Source organism: Dermochelys coriacea, chromosome 3 (genome assembly GCF_009764565.3).
Source record: "Dermochelys coriacea isolate rDerCor1 chromosome 3, rDerCor1.pri.v4, whole genome shotgun sequence".
Taxonomy (NCBI): domain Eukaryota; kingdom Metazoa; phylum Chordata; order Testudines; family Dermochelyidae; genus Dermochelys; species Dermochelys coriacea.
The window spans coordinates 5,270,437-5,297,197 of record NC_050070.1 but is presented as its reverse complement, the minus strand read 5'-3'; the positions used below and the strand labels follow the sequence as shown (position 1 = coordinate 5,297,197).

The window sequence follows — 26,761 nt, the reverse complement described above, 5'->3', positions numbered from 1 at the left end:
CCTGTGTCACCTGGGGCAAGTCACTTTGCTGCTCTGTGCCTCAGTTTCCCCATCTGTAAAATGAGGGTAATAATACTTCCTTTGTCTAGTTATGTTGTAAACCCTTCAGGGCCGGGACACTCTCTCACCACACTGGGGGCCTGATCTCAGTTGGGCTCTCTAGCTGCTACTTTAATAATAATAATAAATGTCTGCTGAAAACGCTACACTCATGACAAGTGAGAATTGAAAACAGAGCTCGAGCAATCTAAGGCTAGCTTGTTTGCCCATTCGCTTCGCTACCCATCATGGGCATACGCCTTGAAAAAAGACTTTGCTGTAACTGTTTGGCTTCTCATCATATCTCACATCACTTTCACTTTCTCTTGGTCTGCCCCCCTCACCCGCTCCCCCCCCCGCCATCTTTTTTAAAGTGCTATCAGATCTATCCGCATCAGATCTATCTGCCTCCTTTCAAGCGGGTACCGTAAAGGCTCCTTGTAAACCGAGTCTCTTTCTGGAGCGACGGCAATATCGAAGTCAGATATAGACCCTGCTCCGTCTAAAAGCTGGCAGGCAGCTGTAATTCAACAATTTGAGGGCAGCCTGAGAACCATTTCCATATTTCCCAGAGCGCGGCCTTGTCAAGCCTGGTGGACGATGTTACAGGGATAATAAAAGCAGCCTGTCAGCTTTTGAAACCCGCTCTGGGATGATTTACTGTTATGAGATGGCGTTGGAGGGTGAAAGGCATCTGGATGAAGAAATAAGCATGGGAGCCTGCCATGGAAGTTATTATTCAATAATAGCACCTGGCTGAGGTCAAGGCCCCACTGCCCTAGGCCCTGAATGCAGAGATATTTCCCGCCCCCAAAGAGCTTCCAATCTGCCCAGATAAAGGAAGCACCATCCCCATTCTGCTGGCAGGGAACTGAGGCAGACAGATTAAGGTCACACATGGACGCTGTTGCAGATCAGGGAAGAGAACCCAGCTCGCCTGGCTCCCCATTTAGTGCATTACTCACAGGATCAGCCTTCTGCTGAATCAGTTTGCTTCTATGATGGACTACAGGCACGGCAGCTGAGCGTCTCTGGATGGCAGAGAGGGAAGAGAAACTGTGAGCTTGTTACACAAAGCCGCCAAGATAACGATAGAATCATAGAATATCAGGGTTGGAAGGGACCACAGGAGGTATCTAGTCCAAACCCCTGCTCAAAGCAGGACCAATCCCCAACTAAATCATCCCAGCCTGGGCTTTGTCAAGCTGGGCCTAAAAACCTCTAAGGATGGAGATTCCACCACCTCCCTAGGTAACCCATTCCAGTGCTTCAGCACCCTCCTAGTGAAAGTTTTTCCTAATATCCAACCTAAACCTCCCCCACTGCAACTTGAGACCATTGCTCCTCGTTCTGTCATCTCCACCATTGAGAAGAGCCGAGCTCCATCCTCTTTGGAATCCCCCCTTCAGGTAGTTGAAGGCTGCTATCAAATCCTGCCCCACTTCTCTTCTGCAGACTAAATAAACCCAGTTCCCTCAGCCTCTCCTCGCAAGTCATGTGCCCCAGCCCCCTGATCATTTTCGTTACCCTCTGCTGGACTGTCTCCAATTTGTCCACATCCCTTCTGTAGTGGGGGAGACCAAAACTGGATGCAATACTCCAGATGTGGCCTCACCAGTGCCGAATAGAGGGAAATAATCACTTCCATTGATCTGTTAGGTATTCTGCTTGTTATCGTGGCTGTCTGAGCGGCTAACGAACCCCTTGTTCAGGAGACAGAGCAGGGCACCATCAGCTCCACACACAAAATTCTAATGTCAGCCAAGATTCAGATGTCCGTTAGGTTGACGATATGATCATTGTCCTCTGCGATCTTACAGCTCAGTTCCAACCAGCCTCCGCTTCCGGCAGAATCAGTGCCCACTTCACCCTCCCAGTCCTGGCTTGGCCAGGATGACGGACACAGGAGCACCCACATTTTGCCTGATAGAGGGCCCCTGATGGCCACTTCACAGACCCTGGTTTACAATCTAACCTTTCTGCTCTGCGTTTGCACAGTGCCTGGCACAATGGTCCCCTGGGTGCGAACACGACACAAGGAAGAAGAGGAGAAACAGCACCACCGCCCTACTGGGGCCGATTGCAACTACTCCCCCAGCCATGCTTTAGAAAGGAGGATACCCGAAGCCTCGTGTGGACTATGTCGGGCCCCCTTCTCAGCTTCCCAACAGCTACAGAGGCACTTGCATTCAGACTCCGACTCTCCCAGGCCTGCACGGGGAACAACCTAAGGATAGTTCCAGCCCTAAGTTTTGCACATTGTTGGATTTCTGACATTAGCACTGGTGAAAGGTGCCCCCCGGCAATGCTGGTGACTGAAATCTCATAGGAGTCCAACAGCGTGGATCACACAAGCTTTCCCACGCTGCCCTGTCACTCCCAGTGGGGGGGGAGGGAAACTGAGGCCCAGAGCAGCACCAACACCTCAGTCCAACTGTGAGCATGAATGGAAGGAGCGAGTCCCCTGAGCAGTGAGACCTGCAAATTCTTAAATTGCAAAGCTGAATAGTTAGATTTCCCCTTGTGAAGGGCACAGGAGTAATACAATAGTAAGGCTGGCTGGCGGTGTTATTATCTAGCACTCTTTCATCCGTAGAGCTCAAAATCTCCTTTACAAAGGACAGATATGTCATTATCCCCCTTTCACAGGCCCGAGATGCTAGCTGGACACCCCACCACCATGCAGAAGGCTGATGCTGGCTTTGCTACTCGCTTGAGCCCTGCCTGCCCTCCACTTGAACCATACCTTCCCCCCAGCACATTCCTCTACACCCCACTATTATTGCTCTTGCCAACTGTTCAAGTCAGCAAGAGCAAACGGGACAAATGCCCACTTTTGCCAAAAAAAGTCAGGACGGCCGGGACAGGGCTTAAAAAAGGGACCATCCCGGCCAAAACCATATGGTCGCCCTAGAAAGAACAGAACGACGAATGAGGGAACTGGGCCGAATGGCTGGGTTGGATTTTCGTGACGTGCCAAGAGATGTGTCATGTGGGAAATCCTCAGGTCACTAATGCCAGCTGCAGTGTGTCCCGTTGGTAAGATGAATGTAACAATGCTGCACAGGACGGTTTCCCAGGGCCTGAGATCGTACTGAACCTTTTCCCCATCCTATATTCTTATCGTCTTAGGGCAATAACCCTCACTGGCCCTGGTTATTTGGGCTCTTGAGTATATTTCATAACGAACCGAAGTGTAATCAAGCCACTCGCTACACAATGGATCAGCAAACCCCAGAGTTCACACACCTCCAGTCTCCTGAGCCTCCTGCCTCTGGCAGTCTCTGCTACTCTCGCAACTCCCCCCTGCAGCTTGTGCTGCCTGTTATATTGGAATCCCTGATTCCTCTAAGGTGGGGCTCATCAGGGCTGGCTTAGCCCCCAGCTCTCCAGCCTACGGGCAAGCCACCCCAGTACACACCAGCCCCCTTGAGAACCTTGCCCATCCCAGGGCAAGTCCTACCTGAAAAATGGTTTTCCCCCTTGCTTCCCCCCCACAATGTTGCTGTTGGTCATGGAGACCCTATTCCGCTCAACAGAAATGTAGCTTTCTGGCCCAGGTTTCCTTCTCTGCCCACACACACCCTGTTCTGCGAGGGAATGCAGTAAATATACTGCCCTCCTTTTGAAAGCTTCCCCTGATTGGCCCAAGGAGAGGGAAGCTCTGCCCCATCCTACCCAACAGGACTTCTGATCCCGGGCCCTGAAAGTGACAGTGTCCTGGGATCTTCCCACCCCACTGCTAATTCCCCTGGACCAGTTCCTCTCTTCCAGTTTTCACTGCTTTCTGAGCCTGTGCTCCTGGCTGGAACAGTGTCTTCCCCCGCTCTCAGGCTTAATGGACCAGTATACCCCATTACATTCCTGAACAGGAAGGGGAATAAGCTATACCAGTATAAGTCACCTTTATATCAGTATAACTGTGTTCACAGTAGAGGGATTGTATCGTTGTGGCACTCTGTACCTCAAAGCAGACCCCTGGAGCCCCCATATTCTCCCCATCATATAATTATGGTATATTTCATACAAAGCATGCCATGTAAGATATCAGATGAAAGGTCTTGATCTGCCAAAAAACCATTGTTCTGTCCAAATATGCATACCGTTAGCATGTATGAAGTTATGAGATTTTGCTGCATGGTTGTTACTGAAATGTGTTGTATGTTTGAGTGTCTTTACAACACAGGAGGTGATCCACTCCCAGGAGGGTGCTAAGCGACCATTAGTCAGCAGGGGAGTTGTAACCCAGGTTTTTACAATTCTGCAAGAGAAGCATCAGACAATGGGGGACTACTCAACTTTGTGACTCAGCAAAGCCCACCAGGACATATCTGAGTTAGTGTTTTCTAGGCACATGGACTGACGATATAAAATAGGGAGACAGGGGCATCATGCTTTGGCATTTCTCCTCCCCCACCTACACAGGAAGCAACAAGAACGGTGGGAGAACAAAGACTTGAACTGAGGAGACTGGTCCCAGGCTCAAAGGGGAGGCCTGTGTATTAAGAACTATAACCAGCCTGCAACATCCACTGGGGTGAGAAAGTTGCTTGATCTAAATACTGCCTAGTCTAATAAAGGTTAAGATTTAGACTGTGCGAGGACCTTTTATTTTCTTTGGTAACTCTCTCTAACCTTTTGTGCCAACGACTTAAAATCTATCTTTCTGTAGTTAATAAACCTGTATTATATTTTACCTAAAACAGTGTGTTTTGGTTGAAGTGTTTGGGAAATCTCAGCTCAGTTTTCAAAGGCTAGTGCGTGTCCTCTCCACATCGAGGGGGGGCAGACTGGGTAATAAATAAGGCTGCAATTCTGTAACAGAGGTTGCGGAAGTCACGGATTCCAAGACTTTCTGCCTCCTCCATGACTTCTGCAGCTGCAGTGGCCAGTGCAGCTGGCCACCAGCTGCCCAAGCCGCTGGCCTCAGCGGTGACTGGTGCAGCTGGCGCTTGGGAGTGGAGGCGGCCAGAGCAGCAGCCCTGGGGACTGCCCCAGCATTGGTCCTGGGGATGGCCCCAAGAACCGACCAATCAGCAGCAGTCTCAAGGGCGGCTGGAGGAGCAGCCCTGGGGAGGGCCCTGCATTGGTCCCGGGGGCAGCTCCAGGGACCGCCAGAGCAGCAGCAGTCCTGGGGGTGTCACTAGCAAAGATTGTGAGAGACAGCCCTGGCTGGACAGTGGTACCCCAATTCCAGGTTGCACCCCAGGGATCCCATCACAACCATATAGGTAACAATCACACCCATAACAAATAGTTATACAGGTACACAAAATGAGTGCAGACCAGGCCTTTAAGGTAAGTGTGCATGGAAAGCCAGAGAGCCCAAAGCATTCAGAGGCACATAACGGATTTAAGGGAGATTCTGAACATCCCAAGCTACAGGAAAGCAACTAGCAATTCTTACCTTTAAATGCTTAATCCACCTCTTCTGTCCTGTCTTTGGGACTGAAAGCTCTCTGGGCCACGGACAGTCACAGGCCGGGTAAGTTCACAGCCCGGTGTTCTGCAGGAGGTCAGACTAGATGCTCTTTTGACCTGGAGATCTACTACATGTTTGGAGAGTTTGTACGGCCCCTGACACAGCGGGGCCCAGACTTGGTCAGCCTCTAGGTGCTACCACATTATACATGTTAAATAATAATAAGAGAGCTCTTCAGGCTATTTCTGTCGTGGCAGTAATTCTAGCTGCTGCTAAAGTTATATAATGGCAACACATAAGATGCACCATGTGTTATATCTTACCCAGGGACATAATGCAGTTTGAATCAGTGTCAATTTCAATTCAAATTCACCTCCACTCTCCTGATTCTCCCGGGGAATTAACGGGCAGGCAGGAAAGGGCAGAGCTGGATTCAAATAGCTTAAAATAGAAAGGAGGGTGGGTGTATCTGATGTGGAGGTTAGCTCAGTGGGCTCCACAGAGGAGCAGCCCCATTGCCCAGGGAAATGTATGTTTGCTGGGAGCATGGAGGGGGAAGAAGTCTGGACCTGATTGAAGAATGGAAAAATAATTCACACACACAATTCTTAAAATACTTTCCTGCTTTTCTCCACCAAAATCCGTCCACCTTGGCACTCAAGGGGGCTGGTGTGAAGGCAATTTGGAGGCTTTCCCTTCAGCCGGGTGAAGGACAATACCTGATTCGCCATTAATGTCTCCCCATTCCCACCTTCCCACACACACACACACACTTAATACCTGAGATTTCAAGCTATAAATTAGGTGTCTGAGACCACAGTGAAAATAAAAGTGGGACTCTTGGAATTCGCGCTCACCACTGCATGGAGTCCCTCAGTCCCGCCCAGTTCCTCTGTCATCCAGGGGGTCTGGTTTTGGCTCCCAACCGGACTCTGAACTCTCTGACTGGAGGAGAGGAGTTACAGCAGCTTGAGGCAGCTTTCACGACGCGAGAGGCTTAAAATCTGTTCTGGGCGGTTAGAAAGGGGGCGCTGATTAATTGTTCTCCATGGCCACCGAAGGCAGGACAAGCCGTAATGGGATCTGCCAATCAGGTGCATTTCCCGAGTTCTCAGCCAGCTGAGCTGCATTCCCGGCAGTATCCAGTAGACAGGAACAACATCTTCCAGTGGCTGCTTAGCCCATTTTGGGGGCTCAAAGGGAGGCAGTTCTGATTCTAAGAACATACTGGCATAGATCTCCCCATGGCTGCTTGCAAGAGCTCCAGACTGCCTTTGAATCTTGGGCACGTTGCTCTCATGTCTTTGATTGAATACAGTTCACGTTGCCCTGTTATACTGAGGGCCTGATTCTGATCTCAGGTGCCCTGGGGGGAAACCAGGAATAACTCCACTGAAAGCAACAGGGTTACACCAATCTAAAGCCCGTGTGAGGTCAGACTCAGAGCCATGGGCTCCAAAAGTTAACAGTCCGTCAGAACTCTTTGAGGTTCGACAAGGAAGGGGTGAAAAGCCACTCGTCTTAGTCTCGGGTCCTTCTTAGACATCTGTGCTGTATAGCTCCCGGAAGCATCTGAGTCTGCGTTTCGTACGGCCTGTGTTCCCTGCTACAGCACAAGGATCGAACACGCTCAGATGAAACACTGGAGTCGTGCAGGACACGAGACGTTGCCTGTTGTGGAAGTCCTGGCCAGAGCTCTGCGATTGAGGGGGAGTTGAATTTTGCACTTTATATAAAATGGGAAGTGATCAGTTATCTAGGCAGAGTCTCCTTAGGGCACTTTGGGTTGAAAACACACCAAAGCCCTGCCATGCACATCAGGTTTGGCTTACGACCAACAGAGCCAGTTTGAGGAGTCTCCCACTCTTTCGGATTCAGTCACTTTCTACACAACAACTGCTAGAGCACCAAAGCCAGGTGGGTTAGGTGCAGTTTTATTTTCTCTCTCATCCACAGGCACAGAAGACAACTCCGGGGAGCACAGAGCTGTAGCTCACGAAAGCTTATGCTCAAATAAATTGGTTAGTCTCTAAGGTGCCACAAGTCTTCCTTTTCTTTTTTTGGAGACCCTCTGGAGACCTGCATTCTATTCCCAGCTCTGCCACTGGGAGACCTAAGCAAGTCAAAGCCGTCTGAACCTCAGCTTCCATATCTGTAAAATGGAGGGGACACTGACCTCCTTTGGGAAGTGCTTTGAGAGCTCCTGATGAAAAATGCTTTTATTAGATGGATTCACGTCAGCCTGGGTAGAGGCATCCAGTCAGTCAGGACACGGAGCAGCTGGGGCCAGGGAGATGACGGGTTACGCAGAAATTAACACTAAAGAAAAGGTGCAAGGTTGATCACTCCTGTTGATGCTACTCATTTAGGGATTATTCTCACCGTGAACAGGATGGACAAGGGGAGGTCAGAGCTCCTGGCTACTTGAGCTACCCACTGTGACAGGCAGGAGTCTGAGATCAGGAACATTCGCTCATTTCCCCTTGGCCACCCAGCCAGAACACAGGACCTGTTGGTTATCTCTATTGACTTGGCCTGGATTTGAGCCTATTACCTTGGACGAAGAGGCTTCGTAGGTTATGACCAATCCCCTGAAGCTTTCGGTGCCCCCCTTTTTCATATAGGAAAAACAGCTACAGCCCTTTAGTCTGTCAAACTCATTAAACTATTTGTGCGAGAGCTAGGTGTTGGTTTTATGCCAGCCAAGGGATAGAGTGAAGAAGAGGATTGATACGTTGCACTACAATGGACCGGTGGTCTAGCTAGTCCAGGATCTTGTCTCAACAGGGGTCTACACCAGATAGTCAAGGAGGAAGGTGCAAGAAATCTTACACGGGGTAATTCTGGAATACCCTCTGCCCTGAGGGAGTTCCTTGAGTATCTGCTACCCTGTCCTCGGGTAGCTGGTTTATGTGCTGGGGCCGGGGGGGGGGGTTTATAACAGAACAGTCTCATTAGCTCACACCCATTTTTTTGAATCCTGAGAAGCTCTTGGCCTCAGCATCATGTGACCAGGAGTTCCACAGGCTCCGGTTGCAAAAGGAAATGCTTTCCCAACTCAGCTGTGATTTTCCCCCCCCAAAAAAGGAGGGGGAAGGGGGGGTTTGGCAGCTAACGGAACCCTTCCTGACGAAGATTCGAAGGGAGACGCTTGGAAATTGTGACCCAAAACACAAGCCCCCCGCAGCCACTGCTGGGTCCTGCCACCACAGAGTTTTATTAAAAAGACAAAAAAAAGAGCCACAATCTGTTATGAAGGCAAACAGCAGAAAATAAAAACCCACCAGTAACAGCTTCCCTTGAGAAAGCCTAAGCAGGAAACCAGGGGCCTGAGGGGGTTGGTCCATTGGAGCAGGACATCCTGATGGGCCGCACTGTAGAACGGTGCTTGGAAGCAGCAGGCCAGGGGGAATGGAGGATGCGAAAGGGGCAGGCCAGGAGAAGGAGCCTTTACTGGTTGTATGGAACAGCCTAAAGTGGAAGGTCCTCCTTGATCAGGACGCGCAAAGGGCAGATCCTGAGAGACCCGGGAGGCATATCAGGCTTTGGGCTGCCCACGTAGAAATAGGGAAAAACCTCACCACTGAACTGCTCATGGAAGGTGTAGATGTGGCTCTTCTGGTCGGCGTCGTAGAAGGAGAGCTCGCCCTCGTCGCAGTCCAGTTCCACCCGGATGCGCTTGAGGTCCCGGAGCGCCGTCTCCGACCTGGCCGAGTTGGAGGCCCGGCACATCTCGCTGTCCGCGCCCTGCAGGCGGTAGATGTACCAGAAGCCCGAGCGGGCGTCGTGGTGGAAGTTCCACCGGCGGCTGCCCCGCTCCTTGGCCACGCCCACGCGCCAGTTCGTGAGCCCGCCCAGGTCCACCTCCCACGCGTGGGAGCCCTTGGAGAAGCCCCGGGAGCCCAGGATGCAGGGGGCAGAGGAGAAGCGCTCCGGGTTGTCCACCAGTAGCTTGTAGCTGCCGTTGGTGACGCTGGTGAGGTTGCTGGAGACGGAGAGCCAGCCTGCAGCGGAGTTGGGGTCAAAGCTGAAGGGAACTGAGAAAGGAGATTTGTCAGGAGGTGCCAGGAACTGCCTTCGGAGCTACTGTCATGCTAGTGCCAGGCATAGCCCAGGGCAAACATCCCACCTGCCAGCCTCCATCACCCAACCGCTCCCCCAGCCCACCGCTTGTGGCTGGGGAAAGCCCCAGTCCAGACTCATAACCCCCACCAACACACCTTCAAGTCTCCCCTCAGAACAACCCCAGCTGGAGTGTCCATGGGGAACGCCAGGTGGCACATGGTTCACGCTGCTCCCAACTGGCTGAGCCCCACGCACCTCCGATTGTCTGCACAACCCCGTCTCTCCACTGGCTCTGGCTCGTCTTTAGGACCGTCAGCCCTTTGGGGCTGGGGCTCTCATTGGCTGGGTGTTTGTACAACACCTAGCACGGCACTGCTGGGGGGTGGCCAGGCATTGCGGCAGGGGAAGTATTTGCCACACCTACGCCCTGCAGGGAACGCTACCACCTAAGTACGTCAGATCTCCCCAGCACCGCTGCGCCTTGCTACAGGCTACCCCGGGGAGGCAGAGCAGCTACAGCCCCCTTTCCCAGCGGAGCCGGACAGCTGGAAGTGACACAGCCCAGCCATGCGGGGAGTCTGTCGCAGAGCTGAGAACGTGACCACATTCCCCAAGTCCCAGAGCACCACAGGTCATCTTCCCTCCCTCTTTCTGGCTCTAAACCCATGTCAGTGATAAGATTTCTAGGACCTGTCCGAATGAGACCCTCCCGGCAGAGCTCAGTGGGTTTTTTCCTATTAAGTGTTTCAAAGGGCAACACAGTCTCCACCTTAATTCTATTTTAACTGTTTTTGGCATGGAAACACCTGTAATTTTTTAGGAACTGGATGAGTGTTGGGCCCTCCACCCTGTAGCCCCCCGGCTCGGCCTGCACTGGCAGGCCATCGGCGCTGCTGGAGAGTTACCAGCAATGCCGACGTCGCCCGTGCAGAGTGACCTGCGATCAGCCTCGGTCGTCTCTCAGGAAGGTTCCAGCCCGTGGCCGGTGTGATCAGGACCAGGGAGGTCTCGTTCAAGTTCTGCCGTGATGGCGGGTGAACGTGGATCTGCACCCAGCTCAACGTTTCTTAGGCCGGGATCGTCACCCTCCACGTCCCAGACAGCATGGAGTGTCGGCACCCAACATGCATTGCCCAGGGGCCTCAGCCCAGAGTGCTCTCTACCCCGGTGTGACTCCTGGAGTCAGTGGGTTACACCCAGGATGAAGCTGGCCCATAGGGATTTTTATACGCTCTTATCAAGCTCCCCCAACGCCACCATCCCCGCTGCAACTCGACTCCAGCCGGCCCTGGCTGTTCACCCCTTAGCCCAGACAATGTGATCCTACTGTGCTAACAGGAGTGGCCTCCCCTCTCTCCACCCTGTACCGCACTGATGGATCAAAGCCACCAGCTCATTGCAGGGCATGAATTGGCCAGACAGCCCCATCCTGTACCCGGTACTGTCCTGTGTGCAGTCGGAGGGGGAGACTCAGAGCAGGGGCCTCGCCCCTCACAGCCCAGATTCACCATGACTAGCAGGCTCCTCACCTTCTTATCATGACAGCAGCGTGTGTGCAGAGCGCAGAACCAGCCACATATGGTTAACCCCTTATGTGCCAAAGCCACAGCGAGGCTGGACCTGAGCTTGATGTTCTGGGCAAGGTCCCCCTGCCCAAGGCTCTCCCTGCACATCCCCAGCTAAGCCCCTGCTGCTGCACGCCTAAACCTGCAGATGAGCTCCGCCAATACACCTCAGTCCCGAGCAGCAGCACCCCCTGGTGGAAACCCCTTACATAACCGTTTCATCTTCAGATGTTGCACCCCTGGCTAGCCTAGAGCGAAGCCCTGTATGTGAAAGAATCTACTATGTGAAAGAAACAGTGCCACAGAATCTCTATGGATAGAAATTCCATGCTTGAATAATAAAGAGTCTAGCTGCAGGAATATACTACCGACACCTCAGCAAGTGATTGTGAAATGCTCAGGGAGATTAGAGAGGCTACAAAACAACAAACAACAACAACAACAGAAAACCCAATAATAATGGGGGATTTCAACTATCCCCATGTTGACAGGGTACATGTCACTTCAGGACAGAATGCAAAGATAAAATTTCTACACTCTGCCAATGACTGCTTCTGGGAGCAGCTTGTCCTGGAAATCACAAGGGGAGAGGCGATTCTTGATTTAGTCCTAAGTGGCACAAAGGATCTGGTCCACGTCGTAAATATGGTTGCTATCACTGTGTGGTTCAGCTATCATGTAATTACATTTGAACAGCCTTGTAGGGTTGAAAATACCACAGAAGCATTTAACTTCTAAAAGGGGAACTACACCAAAATGATGAAGCTAGTTAAACAGAAATTAAAAGGCACAGCTACAAGAGTGAAATGCCTGCAAGCTGCAGGGAAACTTTTTTAAACCACCATAATAGAAGCTCAAACTATATGTTACCGCAATAAAAAACAACCAACCAGAGGACCAAAAAAATAAAAATGCCACCAGGGCTAAACAGAGTAAAAAAGTGATTAGAGGCAAAAAGGGATCTTTTAACAATTGGAAGTCAACTCCCAATTGAGGAAAATAGAAAGGAGCATAAACTCTGGCAAGTCAAGTGTAAAAGTATAATTAGATAGGCCAAAAAAAGAATTTGTCTTTTGCTAGTTCTCTTCAAACTAAACAGCAAAAAAACAAAAAGTTAAGTACATCAGAAGCAGGAAGCTGCCAAACAACCAGTGGGGCCACTGGACGACTGAAATGTTAAAGGAGTCCTCAAAGAAGACAAGACCATTGCAGAGAAGCTAAATGAATTCTTTGCATTGGTCTTCACTGCAGAGGACGTGAGGGACATTCCCACACCCAAGCCATTCTTTTTAGGTGACAGACCTGAGGAACTGTCCCAGACGGACGTGTCAGTACAGGAGGTTTTGGAACAAATCAATACATTACACAGTAATAAGTCACTAGGACCAGATGGTATTCACCCAAGAGTTTTGAATTAACTCAGATACGAAACTGAAGAACTACTAACTGTGGTATTTAACCTATCACTTAAATCAGTCTGTGTTAGATAACTGGAGGGTAGCTAATGTAATGCCAATTTTTTAAAAAGGCTCCAGAGGTGATCCTGGCAATTACAGGCCAGTGATCACTAACTTCAGTACCAGGCAAACTGGCTGAAACTAGAGTAAAGAATAGAGTAGGTCATGCTGAGACATGGATGAACACGATTTTTCGGGGGAAGAGTCAACACTGCTTTTGTAAAGGGAAATCATGCCTCCCCAATCTATTAGAATTCATTGTGTGTGTCAATAACAATAAACATGGGGGCAAGGGTGATCCAGTGGATATAGTGTACTTGGACTTTCAGAAAGCCTTTGACAAGGAGCCTCACGAAAGGCTCTTCGCAAACCAAGCAGTCATGGGATAAGAGGGAAGATTCTGTCATGGATCAGTAGCTGGTTAAAAGATAAGGCACACACGGGAGGAATAAATGGTCAGTTTCGACAGGAGAGAGGGAAATAGCAGATTCCCCCTAGGATCTGCACTGAGGCCAGTGCTGTTCAACATATTCATAAACGATTTGGAAAAAGGGGTAAACAGTGAGGTGGCTAAGTTTCCAGATGATACAAAACTACTCAGGATAGAAGTTAAGTCCAATGCTGACTGCGAAAATTATGAATGGGATCTCACTAAACTGAGTGACTGGGCAACAAAAGAGCAGATGAAACGCTGTGTGGATAAAAGCAAAGTAATGCCCGTTGGAAAACAATCCCAACTATACACACAAACTGATGGAGTGTAAATGAGCTGTTACCATTCAAGAAAGAGCTTGGAGTCATTGTGGAGAGTTCTGTGAAAACATCCTCTCAATACTCAGCAGCCATAAAAAAGCAACCAGAATGTTAGGAACCATTAGGAAAGGGGCAGATAATAAAACTCATAATATCATGCTCCCACTATGTAAAGCCACAGTACGCGCGCACCTTGAATGCTGGGTGCAGATCTCATCGCCCCATCTCAAAAAAAGATGTATTAGAATTGGAAAAAGTACAGAGAAGGGCAACAAATAAGGAGATTATAAAGACTGGGACTGTTCAGCTTAGAAAAAGAGACGAGTAAGGGAGAGATATGAGAGAGGTCTATAAAATCATGACTGGTGCAGAGAAAGTGAATTAGGAAGTGTTATTTGCTCCTTCTCAGAACACACAAGAACCAGTGGTCCCGCAACGAAATTAAGGGGCGGCAGGTTTAAAAGAAACAGAGGAAGTATTTCTTCACGCAACGCATGGTCAACCTGTGGAACTCCTTGCCAGGGGATGTTGTGAAGGCCAAAAATATAACTGGGTTCAAAAAAAGAACTGAAGTTCCCATGGAGGATTGGTCCGTCAGTGGCTATTAGCCACAATGGTCAGGGGCACAACGCCATGCTCTGGGTGTCCTAAGCCTCTAACTGCCAGAAGCTGGGATTAGCCGACAGGAGGTGGATCACTAGGTAATTGTTCTGTTCCTTCCCTGAGAAGCGCCTGGCACCAGCCACTGTCGGCAGACAGGATACGGGGCTAGACGGACCATTGGTCTGATCCACGATTGTCATTCTTAGGCTCTTGCGTGTGTCCCACTGCCCTCTAGTGGATAAAATGGGGATCGGGGGGGGAAGTGAAGACGGGGCTGCCTCTCTAGCTCAAACGAAAGAGGGGAGAGTTGAGCTTTCCTCTCCACCAGTTTACAATTCAGTTTAGAGCATCTGGAGTCTGTTTATGCAGCATCTGTGGCTGCTACATGTAACCCACGGTTCAGGGTGTGTTATTCTCTGCAGATCGGGGATGGAGGAGGAATCGGTTATAGCTCCCAGCCAGCGGGTTTGGTCAGGCTCTTAGCTCTGCATCATAAGACACAAACCAGCCTGGGTTACATGTCCAAGTGTAACAACCCCATAACCAGGTCGTCAGCAGGGTCTGAACACACAGTTTTCAATGCCACAGGCCTCTACCACCTGAGCTAAACGAGTAAGTCCATCAGCAGTAGTAGGCTGTTAGCCTCCACGTGGCCCAGCCTGAGTACCTTTGAAGGCATGCAAAGCTCCATGGCGCTCCCAGCCTTGAAGTCTGAGCAGCCCTGTGGTTCTAAGTTACCCGGTGCATCGGCCACCACCTGCCCGCCTCACTCACTGCCCAGTGTCCTCAGCGCCTTACCCACTGTGATGATGTCCAGCATCTTCTTCCACACGTTGTACTGCAGGGACCCCAGGAACTTGGGGACATCAACCAGCATGCCCGGTGGGATGGCTTCTGGCTCCTCTGCCGTGCAGGCAATCCTGGGGAATGCAGGAGAAGGTTACACGGAACCGGTTGAGAGAGGCCATGTTCTAGGGGGTTAATGCAAAGGGTCGCTTAAGTCAGGGAGGACATTTGGTCCTGCCTGCAGGCGATGGTTACAGTCCAACGTCCCACCACTGAGGCCGGGCCAGGGATGGAGATCTCCAAGGCACTGCTGAGTCAGGACAGCACTCCATTCTCAGGGTCAGCCCAGCATGAAAATAGGAGGCACTGTGCTGAGGGAGGGGGTGGTTTCAAAGCCCCGTTTGAAAGACAAATCCTCAGTGGTTCCAGAGCACTTTCCCTGGCTAGATTCCAGCTTGGGTAGTTACAGCCTGTCTGCTAATGCCCTTCGTTCATTTGGAGATGGGACCCTTCATTTCCAGGCCTGAACGGCAGCCTAGAGTCATTCCTGGGGGGGAGCGGAGTTGCAATTCCTGCCTCAGGTACTGGAGATTAGCCCTGGACCAGCCCTTCAGGGCCCAAGGTGGAGCTCGGGAGGGTGGGATTAGAATGGTTTCAAGCCAAATTTCGCACCTCAGGCTCATCTTTACCATGTGCAACTTGTAAATTGCTCTGGGGCCCACGGGACCGTGAACTGCATTGTCAGAGGTGCTTGGCACTGGCAGGAATTGATGGTACTCTGCACCCTCGAAAACAAGGATCTCTCCGAAAGTACCACCTCCACCTATTCAGAGCAGCGGCCGTATGTATCCTGCAGCATTTTAACGTCTCCCCGCGGGAAGGTTTCGATGTGGGGTCTATGTCACAGACAAAGCCGTTTTGCTCGGGATTGGTAATGCCGTGGGAATCGGCGTAAGAGGGCCAGGTTTGATCCAATAAACCCCAGCTGCACATTCGGGATTTCAAATGCTCAGGAACCTACCTGCGCTTGCGGTTCTTGTGTTTCTGAAAAGGGGGGGGGGGGGAAGAGAGAGAGAGAGAGAGAGAGAGAGAGAAGTCGCACGTTAAACCTGCACAAAGCACTTTTGCAATGATCAGAGGAATCATAGAATATCAGGGTGGGAAGGGACCGGAGGTCATCTAGTCCAACCCCCTGCTCAAAGCAGGACCAATCCCCAATTTTTGCCCCGACCCCTAAATGGCCCCCTCAAGGATTGAACTCACAACCCTGGATATAGCAGGCCAATGCTCAAACCACTGAGCTATCCCTTCCCCTCCCTGACTACGGTGGGCAGAAACGTGCCCTGGAGACCAGACTCTTATGCACTGTAGCATCTGACTGCACCATCTGTGGAGGGCGGGGGAGAGGCTGCTATTCTCATGCCCAGGACTGGGGCAACCCGAAGTGCAAAACCCCCACAACAAAACCACATGCTTCTGAGCAGTTTTCAGAGTTTTTACACTGAAAACGTGATTGTTTTGACCAAACAGTCCGGAAGAGGTGCCGACTCACAACACAGGCAGGAGACAGGCAAGGTCTCCTTTTCCGGTTGCATCCCATTCCCTTCTAGTTATTCCCTCCCCTCCCAGTCCCTTCTGTAGCATGCTTAAGGCTCGTCTACACTTGAAACACTACAGCAGCGCAGCTGCAGTGTCAGTGTAGACACTCCGGGGTTCTCTCACTGGCGTAGGTAATCCACCTCCCAGAGACGGTAGCTAGGTCAACGGAAGAATTCTTCCATCAACTCAGCACTGGCTACACAGGACTCAGGCTGGCTTACCTACGTCACTCAGGCGGTGGATTTTTCTCACCCCGAGCGATGAAGCTGGGTTGATCTCATTTTCTAGTGCAGACCCGCCCTAAGGGGTTTGCTTTCATCCCAAGTGATTACACCCTTCAAATACAGGGACAGATCCTCAGCTGGTGTCAATCAGGGGAGCTCCACCTGGCTCAGAGTTTTTATGCCCTTAGCTGAGCTGCATGTATCTAGCACCGGAAACCCTCTCGCTCGCTGCAAGTCATGCCCACCCCCCCCAGCCCTTGACCCTTTGTCCAAACCCTCTCCAATGCACCAACGTCCTTGGCGAAACGGTTCTCGGAACGGATGCCAGCTACCAAGAGCCATATGGAGAGGGACCCACCACTCCTTACCCAAAATTGCAACAGTCGTTTTTCGCTGCCACTTCACATCAGAGATAGGTCCAGAGGTGAAAGTAAGCTGGTAGGCCCTGATACGGCATACCGGCAAGAGCCAGTGCACCGTACTGGGGCAGCCCGGCTTCCCCAGGCAGAGCCACCCAGAGGTTTCAGGGGGCCTGGGGTCTTCGGCGACGGGGGTCCTTCCGCTCCGGGTCTTTGGAGCACTTCGCCGCTGAAGACCCGGAGCGGAAGAAGCGGCGACGGATCCTTCACTCCGGGTGTGTTCGGTGGCACTGAAGGACCCGTTGCCAAAGTGGAGCCGAAAACTCTCGTGTGGGGCCCCTGAAAACTCTCGTGGGGGCCCGGGGCAAACTGCCCCATTTACTCCCCCCTCTGGGCAGCCCTGTCCCCAGGGGGCAATTTAAAGGGCCTGGGGCTCCCAGCAGCGGATGGAGCCCCAGGCCCTTTAAATTGCCTCTAGAGCCCCGCTGCTGGAGCCCGGGAGTAGTGGCTGCAGGGTTCCGGCGGCTATTTAAAGGGCCTGGGGCTCCCCTGCTTCTACCGTCCTGGCCCTTTAAATAGCCACCAGAGCCCCACCGCCGCTATTCCAGGGTTCTGGGGGCTATTTAAAGGGCCAGGGCGGTAGAAGCAGGGGAGCTGCAGGCCCTTTAAATAGCCCCCAGAGCCCTGGGGTAGCAGGGGCTATTTAAAGGTCTGGGGTTCCAGCTGCCTCTGCCGCCCCGGTCCTTTAAATAGCCACTGGAGACCTGCCGCTTCCCCAGAGCTCCAGCTGCTAATTAAAGGACAGGGGCAGTAGAAGCAGGGGAGCCCCGGGCCCTTTAAATAACCCCCGGAGCTCCGGGCTGCTGCAGTTACCCTGGTGGGGGAGAGGGGAAGGAGGAGAGGTAAGTGCCCCCCCTCCTCCTTTACAGGGTGGGCAGGGTCTGGCTCTGACCCCCTTCTGCCCTAGGCCCCGCCCCTTCCGGGGGCCAGAGCTGGCCCCAGCGTACCGGTAAGTCACTCAACTTACTTTCACCCCTGGCTAGGTCTCATGACCTGCCCCCACCCCGTTAAGCACCATTTCAGATGATTGTTTCCAGACAAATTGCAGGTTATGTCCTGCCTTGGTCCCTAGATCCTCTCTGTTATTTCTCGGGGGGTAAAGGCTCCCACACAGAGGCCCACAGCGGCTCTGGAAACCTGTGGTTATTTGGTCCCAGGAGAGGCAGGCGGCTGCACCGGCTATAGCCGAACGATGACCGTGTGTCAACAACTGCACTACAGATCATTCGAGCAGAAACTTGGGTGGAGATTTGACAGTGGGCGGAGCTAGGATGTAGTTTGACCACCCCCCCCACCCACAACTCCCCCATCTGACTTGGGGGGGGGGGCCCAGGTGAGCACTGCAGGCATAGGGAAGAGGGCGGGAGGGTGGCATTACCCTGAGGAAGGAGACGTCGTCCTCCGTCAGGTCAGCTTGCAGTTGGTTGACCTCGTGCAGCAGAGCATCGCTGTCCTCCGACAGCTTCTTGAGCTTGCCCTCAATCAGGCCCCGCTTGTGCCGGGCCTCCTCGTGCAGCTCCGACAGCACGGCCTTCTCCTCGCCCCGCAGGAACTCGTGCAGCTTCTCAAACTCCTTCCTGATCTGATCCTCCAGCCTGGCGACCTCCATCTGCCCGGCGGGAGGAAGAGCAGGACCATAGCAGCGACCTGACTTAGACCTGGCCCTTTCCGCCCCCACGGGGTCACTGCACCCAACAGACTCCCTCAGGTCAACAGAACCCCACTCTAGGACAGGAAGGGAAGAATGTTATTTGTATGGCAATGGCACCTAGCTAGGGTGCTGCACAAACACATAGCCGGAGGGCCCCTGCCCCAAGGAGTTTACAACCGAAAAAGACTGATCAGAGTTTTTCTAATGACTTTTTCATTAAAAAGAGTCCGTTCTGTCCAAATCTTGGTGGCACTCAAACCGTCTGAGGCTGAAGAATCTTTTGATTTTTCAACTCAAAAAACAAAGCAAAAAATGTGAGTTTTGTGTTTCCCCGGTGGAAAACATTTTGTGTTTCGGGCCCCCTGGAAAAATTGAAAAGGGAGGGGGAGAGCTGAAAACCCAAATGGCGGGGAAGGGAGTTCAAAGCGCAAATCAAAACGTTTCAATTCAAAATGAAAATGTATCTAATTTTTTTCCATCCAAAAACTGATGTTTTTTCCGGGGGGGAGGGGGGAAGGATTTTTGACCAGCTCTGCTAAATAGGGCACAGGGCAGAAGCCCCATTGGGCTGATGGGGAATGGACACAGAAGTGGTGAAATGACTTGCCTAAAGTCCCACAGAGTCTGACAGAGCCAGCAGCTGAACCCTGAATCCTGAGCCCCACTCCCCAACCCCCAGTCCCCAGGGCATGCCTTCGCTCCCACAGGGAATCCCTTGGATGACTGCCACATTATAGCTTATTCCTTTGGACACCAGCAGAACCTCACCGGCTGCCATCACCCGGAAGAGCCATTGGCCCTTGGGTTTCCCAGCAGTGGGCCGGAGCTCTAGAGACCGGCCAGCATTTCCCATCCAGCGACAGCCTCCGCGACCGCTCAATCCATTTCAGAGTCAAGGGGCGCTCCGGGGTAGGGGAAGCTACAGACCTCCGCTGGGCTTGCAATAGTTAAACCAGCCACACCTGTGGCCACCCGGCCAATCGTTCTACTAACCATTCCCAGGGCTTAAGCGTGCTGGAGAATGATGAGCGACACGGGCTGAGTGCCCCCCCAACGCCATATAATCCCCCCTCCCCACACGGCACTCACCTCAGCTCCCCCGAGTTCTCGCAGCAGCAACTGCCCTCACCTCGCCGATGTCACCCTCAAGGGAGTTTGGTTTTTTCTCCCCAGGTCACCAAACCTGGTCCACAGGCCTCCCACTGCCCAGGGCTCTCAGAGGACAAGGCCAGGGCGAGCCCTCCCCAGCCCAGGGCATCCCACAAGCGGGCGATTCTCCAAGGCACAGAGGGCAGCTGGAGGCCTCTCTGCCATTGCAAAGGAATGGGAATCAGGTGCCCGGCTCCCGTTTGTGCCTTTGGGAATCTCTCCGCCTCCCTACACTGTCCATTGCGGGGGGGTTTCAGGCATCTTCACCAGGGGCCTCTGGTACGTTCCCAAAGATCTCTGCGGACTTGCCCTTGCTTGTCGCGAAGGGACTAAGAAGGGCAAAGCCCAGGGCTCCCAGCTGCTTGCCGGGCTGCGGCATGTGCCGGTGCACCCACTGCTGCCACGTTATTCCAGCCCCCAACCTCCCAATCCCCAGGCCTGACCCCTAGGCACACAACCGACAGGGGCGGATTCTCCCTCCTGCGACCCCAGCCTGTCTCCCCACAACCCTCCTGCCGTTACGTGGGATTGCTGGCACGGGATAGGGGCAGCGTTCCATCGCAGAGGTGGCTGCCTTTCTGCCATGGGAGTGTGAGCCGCTAGGTACAGTTTGCAAAGGGCCTTTGGATCCTGCGGGACAAAAGGTTCCATTGAGAGACGTTTTCAAACAAGGTCCAGCCTCACACAGGGAGACTAGGGGGCCCTGGGCTGTGACACCAACTCAGTAACTCATGGCTCAACTCGGCCCCCCCTGGCAGCAGTGAGAAAGATTCAGCAGCCAATTCCCTGTGGGTTGGGCCCCACAAACAATAAGGCCAGCTCCAGGTTTGCTATCAGCTAAGACCCCCCCCTTTGCAGCTCCTGTAGGACTATCTCCCCGGCTGTCCGGGCAGGGATGGTGTAATCCACCAACCCACTTCAACCTGGTGGTTTACCTGGTTGTGCTTGGAGATGGACTCATACGACCGCCGGACTGTCCCGAAATCCTTCACCTTCTCCCGCAGGGAGTTCTCCATGTTCTTCCATTTGGCCTGTAGGAAGGAGATGTTCCTTATAGGACATGTTCCTCGATAGGGTGACCAGATGTGCCAATAAAATCAGGACTGTCCCAATATTTAACCCTTTGTCCTGCATCCCGATCGATGTACGATCGGAACGCCATTTGTCCCGATATTCAGGTAAGGAGGCGAGTGGGAAGGAGGCACCAACTCCGTGGGTGCTCCAGGGCTGGAGCACCCACAGGGAAAAATGCAGCCAAGCTCTCCCCTCCTCACCTCATTCTCCCTCCCTCTCTCCAGTGCACTGTGTCCCTGCTCCCCCCAGTGCATCCCGCCACCTAACAGCTGTTTGGAGGCACTTTGGACTTTCCAGGAGGGAGGGGGAGGAGTGGGAACACAGCGGGGCCGGGGCAGGGACTTGGGGGAAGGGGGCAGGCGAGCACGCACCTGGAAGAGGGGAAGTTGGTGCCTTAGGGGCAAGTGGCGGGGTGAAAAGGCGGGCGAGCGAGCGAACGGTGGGCGGGATGAAAGGCGAGTGGCGGGCGAGCAAGCAGTGGGGTGAAAAGGCAAGTGGCGGGCGAGGGGGGGGATGAAGAGGCCAGCAGTGGGTGGGGAACTGAGGAGGGACACAGCAAGCCAGCGGTGGGCTGGGGGATGAGGAAGGGTGCAGGGCGGGGGCTGAGCGGGGAGGGGGCAAGACCTGGGGCAGAGCCTGGAAGGAGTGGGGGTGTCCCCCTCCGATATTTCACTGTTGTAATCTGGTCACCCTATTCCTCAATGGCAGGCCTGTGTCAGGGACCCCTTTTATTTTTATACATATACATATAATATGTGTGTGTGTGTGTGTGTGTATATATATATATATATATACACACACACACACACACACACACACACTCTCTCTCTCTCTCTCTCCTCTCCCCCCCCCCCGGTGTGAAATCACACCAGCTCATTAACAGTGTTCCCTCTAGTTTTTCCCATCCATGTGCGGAACGAATTTTGTCATGTGCACCAATATGAAGCTGATGGGTGACATGTGGCAGGGGTGGGGCCGAGGGGATTGGCGTGTGGTGCGGCTCAGGGCTGGGGCAGAGGGTTGGGGTGCGGGGGGGGGTGAAGACTCCGTCTGGGGGTGTGGGCTCTGGGGTAGGGCCAAGGATGAGGGGCTCAGGGCTGGGGGCGAAGGCTCTAGGATGGGGCTAGGGATGAGGGGCTTGGGGTGCAGGCTGCCCCAGGGCTACAACAAGGAGACAGGACTCCCCCCAGCTTTCTCCCCCCACAGCAGCACTTGGGCTGGGGTGGAGAGGCACCTCTCCCCGGGGCTGGGTTGGGGCCGGCAGGGAGAGGCATCTCTCCCCGCCGCAGCCCTGAGCGCCTGCGTTGGGGGGTAGAGGTGGGGGGAGTCCTGTCTCCCGGCTAGCTCATTAATAATAACGAGTTGCCTTTCGCTAGCCCTTTCCCTCTGGGGACCTCCAAGCACCTTACAAACATCAATCTAGCCTCACAACACTCAGGAATCTACGCTGAAGCAGGAGAGTTTAGCAGACAACCCCCAAGGCACTGCCCCGGGGGCAGATGAGCCAGTGAATGCCTCTTGCAGGGTTTTCTGCACCTTCCTCTGAAGCATCTGGTCCTGGCCACCGTCCAAGACAGGATCCTGGGCTAGAGGAGCCCTGGGCCTGATCCTGTCTGGCAATCCCGATGTTCCCTATGCTGATTCTCCCCGTTTTACAGACAGGAAGAGCCCGGCAAGAGGGTCAGTGACTCACGCCCGCTCACAGCACGGCTGGGATGAGAGCGCAGGAGACCTGACTGGCAGGGCTGTGTCTCAACCACTAGGCCATGCTACCTGCCCTGTGCCCTGTCAGTCAGGGTTATAAACAGATTTCAGAGCCTGCCCCAAGGGCTGCTGCAGCGTTTGAATTAAGGCGCGGCCCCTTCCCGGGTGACTCACTCAGCCAGTGACGACAGCAGCTCCAGTTTCCTTTTTCCGGCTGGAAGAGCAAAACGGCCGTCTGGAGATCGGCCCTGCTCCCTGGCTCGTGAGCGGGGAGAGGCCTCAGAGCACCACCGCTCTGCCACGGTCTCTCGTCCTCCCCCCATGCCAGCGCTAAGCAAACTTCACTGCCCTTGCCCCATGGATCCCGCTCTCCAGGCCTGGGGCCGTGGCAGGATCATTGCTGGAGAAGGGGCCATTCACTGTCCAAGGACACAAACTGTCTCCAGGCCGGGGATAGTGGGGGGCTGGACCCCGTGGGGCCCCGTTCCAGAGCTCTCTCCAGCGCCTGCCATACTGCTAACAGGGCCAGCGACAGCCCTGGGTGTCCTGCCGGGGCACAGAGCGGGCGAGCCACATGGCACACCAGCTTTCTTAACACACCCCAGCAACTGGGCCATGTGGAGAGGAGAGGAGCTGGCAGAGCAGCGAAGCAGCACCCTTACAGACAGGGTACCTTGGAAGCAATCAGAGCAAGAGCAGAGACCTGGTGCCTTTCACTCAGGACCCCCCAACACACAGTCACCCTACAACTGGCTTCCTGCTTACAGCCGCACCTACTTCCTGCTATTTCCTGAGGGGAGCGCTATCAAATTCTCAGTCCCGGGACCTCAGGCAGTTCCCATGTAAGGAGGGGCTGCACATACATGTCATTCTGCAAGGGGGGAAAGCTCTGTGTACCCCCTCCCCAATCTGAGGCCCACCTCCCCGCAGCAAGATACACCTGCCTCTGGGCGATCCACGGGGTAGTCCACTCCCATCGTGCAAGTGCCACCGGGTGCATCCCCGTATCCCAGCCGTGCACATCCCTGTGTCCGACGCGCCCCCGGGCGCATCCCAGCTGCGTGCCCCCATGCCACGGGGCACCCGCCGAGGGTGAATCTCGGGTCCCCCATGCCAGTGCAAGGCCCTCGTGCACGCCGGGGCGCCACGCCGCCCGGCACACGTCTCCGGGCCCTCCCCGTCACCGCCCTCCCGCCCTGGCACGTGGACCCCCCCGCCCGGCCGGGTCGCCGAGGGCACGCCCCGGCCCGGGCCACGCACCCTGTAGTCCTTGGCCGTCTCCGCCGCCGGCCGCACCCTGTGGCCCGCGTGCTGCTTGGCACCCTGGCACAAGGCGCACACCAGCTCCTTGTCCTCCTGGCAGAAGAGCCTGGCCTCCTCGCGGTGCAGGGCGCACAGGGCGGGCCCCCCCGGGGCGCCCCGCCGGCTCTCCTCCCGCAGGAGCATCTCCACCAGGTTGTCGAGCGTGTGGTTGACCCGCAGGTCGCCCAGGGCGGACAGCTCCTTGCACACGGGGCAGGCGTGGCGGGGCTGGCGCTCCCACGAGCGGCTCACGCAGGCCCGGCAGAAGTTGTGGCCGCAGCCGAGGGTCACGGCCTCTCGGAAGGGGTCGTAGCAGATGGGGCAGAGCAGCTCCTCCTTGAAGCTGGGCGGGGAGGCGGCCGAAGCAGCGCCGGCGGCCATGGCCCTGCAGGGGGCGGAGAGGGAGTCAAAGCGGCGCCGAGAGAAACCCCCCGCCTGGGGAAAGCCGCCGCCGCCGCGCTCCCGGCCGCTGACTCGGGGCGGGGCGACGCGGCGTCAGGCCGGTAGGAGCCGCCGCAGCGCCGCGGTGAGGGGCGCGGCCGGGAAGGGGCCTCTTGCTCCCGCCCGCCCGCCGCGGGGAGGGGATCGGACGGTCGCTGCCCCGGGCGGGCTCGCTCCCGCCTGCCAGCTGGGGGGGGGGAGCGCCCGGGTTTTACCTGGGCTCGGCGGCGGGGCCCCAGGCCGGGAGGCACCGTTCGCAGCCGCCCGGGGCTCGGCGCTGCCTGCGCGGCGGCCGGGGGGAGCCCCCGGGCATCGCTGGGGCGATCGGAGCCCGGGAGAGAGGAGCCGCCGCAGCCCGGCTCTTTCCTTGTATGTCCCTGGGCTGGAGCCGGGCTCCACCCCCGGCCGGCCCCTGCGGGGCTGGGGAGCGGCCCCGGCAGCCCACGCCGGGGTGCGGCCCGGGAGCGGGGGGGGGGCGGACGGAAGAGTCGCTTTCTTCCAACCCTGAACAAGGAGAGGGATCCGCAGAGGGAAACAGGCTTCGCTTTGCGGCCGCTGCGCAAGCCGCCCCCCCCCCCCCGGCGGAGACCCCTTTACACGGGGCCCAGATCCCCAGGGAGACCCCACGGGTCTTGTCGCCCCATGATCCAGCTGGGCGGGGCTGGGCTAGTCTTTGTCCCGGGGCCTGCGTGTCTATTGCGCGTTGCCCCGGCCTTGAGAGGGGCCGGCGTTGGGGTTTATTAGCGCCCTACATTAATGATTGTCCAGCCCTTTGTTCCCTACCTAAATCCATGCTACAGGGGCTGGCGCAACAGGGCCTGGGTGCTGTCGAGGCTTGGCTACCATCCTGGACCCAGGGCGCGGGTCTGAGGCTCGCACAGAGCCCACCCCCCAACGGTGATGCTAGCCCCGGGGTGGGCAAACCTTTTGGCCCGAGGGCTACGTCGGGGTATGGAAATTGTATGGCGGGCCATGAATGTTCACGAAATTGGGGGTCGAGGTGCAGGAGGGGGTGTGGGCTCTGGGCTGGGGCCAGAAATGAGGAGTTCAGGGTGCAGGAGGGGATTGGGGCAGTGGGTTGGCGTGTGTGGAGAGGGTGGGGGCTGGGGATGAGGGGTTGGGGTGCAGGAGGATGCTATGGGCTGGGACTGAGGGGTTCAGAGGGTGGGAGGGGGACCAGGGCTGGGGGTTCGGGAGGGGGGTAAGGGGTCCAGGCTCCGGGCAGTGCTTACCTCAAGCAGCTCCCAGAGGCAGCAGCATGTCCCCCCCTCCCCCCAGCTCCTATGCGGAGGCGTGGCCAGGCAGCCTTGCATGCTGCCCCATCCACAGGCGCTGCTCATGCAGCTCCTATTGGCCTCAGTTCCCGGCCAATGGAAGCTGCAGGGGCAACTTGTGGAGCCCCCCGGATGCCCCTAGGCATAGGAGCCGGAGCGGGGACATGCCTCTGCTTCTGGGAGCCAGCGGGACCTTGAGGGCTGGATTAAAACATCTGAAGGACCGGATGTGGCCCCCGGGCCCTAGTTTGCCCACCCCTACTTTAGGGGGTCACATTTTCAAGCAGGAAGGGCTAGACGTTTACTATTTTTTTAAATGAAAGTGGAGATTCTCATGTGCTTCGGGAGCTGGGGCATTAAGAAAAGCCCCAAACATCATGAGACTTGTGATTAAAATTGTGAGAGCAGAAAACACTGTGTTGGGCCTGATTCTCCGTTGTCTTGCACTGTGTGTCCTCATTTGTGGCTGTGGAAAGTGAGGGTAAGACAATTTTACACCCATGTGACCCTGGTGTAAATGACAATCCACCGTGCAAGGTGGTGGAGAATCAGACCCTTGTTTTTACTTCTCTTGGCTTCCCAATGCATTATGTCTCATCTGTATTTTTCGTATTCAGACTGTAAACTCTTCAGAGCAGAGACTTATGGGTCTTCTACACTGCCAAGTGCATTGCTGGTGCGTAATAAATATCTTTAGCTTTTGGTGCTACCTGGACCCCACCCAGCATGATGCCAGCAGGAGGTGTGGTTGCATTTTGTGTGTGAGAGAAGCAGATGTGTGTCTACTAGGAACTGGATTTACTCATTCCGCCTCTACCATGGGAGGGTAGCATCTTTCTATCACTCCCCAGCCAAGCCGTGTACTAGCAGGGAAGTTCTGGATCTCAGTGTCACTCCATTTCCTGCATGATTTGTTTGCAGAGTGCCCAGCGCCTGTATGGAACAGCAGTGGCTAGCCTGGGATACAGATGGGCCAAAGACAGTTTGCCTCTTCGCACTGTGTGTGATGTATGCTGCAGCTTCCTGCTCCCCGTCAGCCGTGGTTGGGAGTGGCTACCATCTGGCAGCAGCGAGGTGGCCACTGTGCCGGTATCACTAAGCACCGATCAATGGGGTATCTTTGCAAATCCACAGCTCTGGTTCCCCATACTCAAATCTATATGCCAGTCGGTTTGACTCTGCATTGGGTTCTTGGTGTTTGTACATCACTGGCCACAATGGGGCTCTCAGATCC

The 26,761-nt window shown here is 54.7% G+C and overlaps 1 protein-coding gene across 3 annotated transcripts; it reads right to left on the bottom strand.

Moving 5' to 3' along the window:
* Positions 1-8,537: 8,537 nt before the first annotated feature.
* On the bottom strand, positions 8,538-25,527 carry TRIM35 (tripartite motif containing 35). Of its 3 annotated transcripts, none has more exons than XM_043510032.1 (7): positions 25,486-25,527; positions 23,771-24,197; positions 20,668-20,763; positions 18,311-18,541; positions 15,712-15,734; positions 14,703-14,824; positions 8,538-9,498 (listed from the first exon to the last, which is right to left on the bottom strand). In XM_043510032.1, the coding sequence occupies exons 2-7, from the start codon at positions 24,191-24,193 to the stop codon at positions 8,933-8,935; spliced, it is 1,461 nt and encodes a 486-aa protein (XP_043365967.1). In that variant the 5' UTR covers positions 24,194-24,197; positions 25,486-25,527; the 3' UTR covers positions 8,538-8,932. The 3 variants fall into 3 exon arrangements, with proteins under 3 accessions (XP_043365967.1, XP_043365966.1, XP_038249963.1); XM_043510031.1 differs by lacking the exon at positions 25,486-25,527 and adding an exon at positions 24,476-24,715 and having other exon boundaries at positions 23,771-24,216; XM_038394035.2 differs by lacking the exon at positions 25,486-25,527 and adding an exon at positions 24,469-24,661.
* Positions 25,528-26,761: the final 1,234 nt, after the last annotated feature.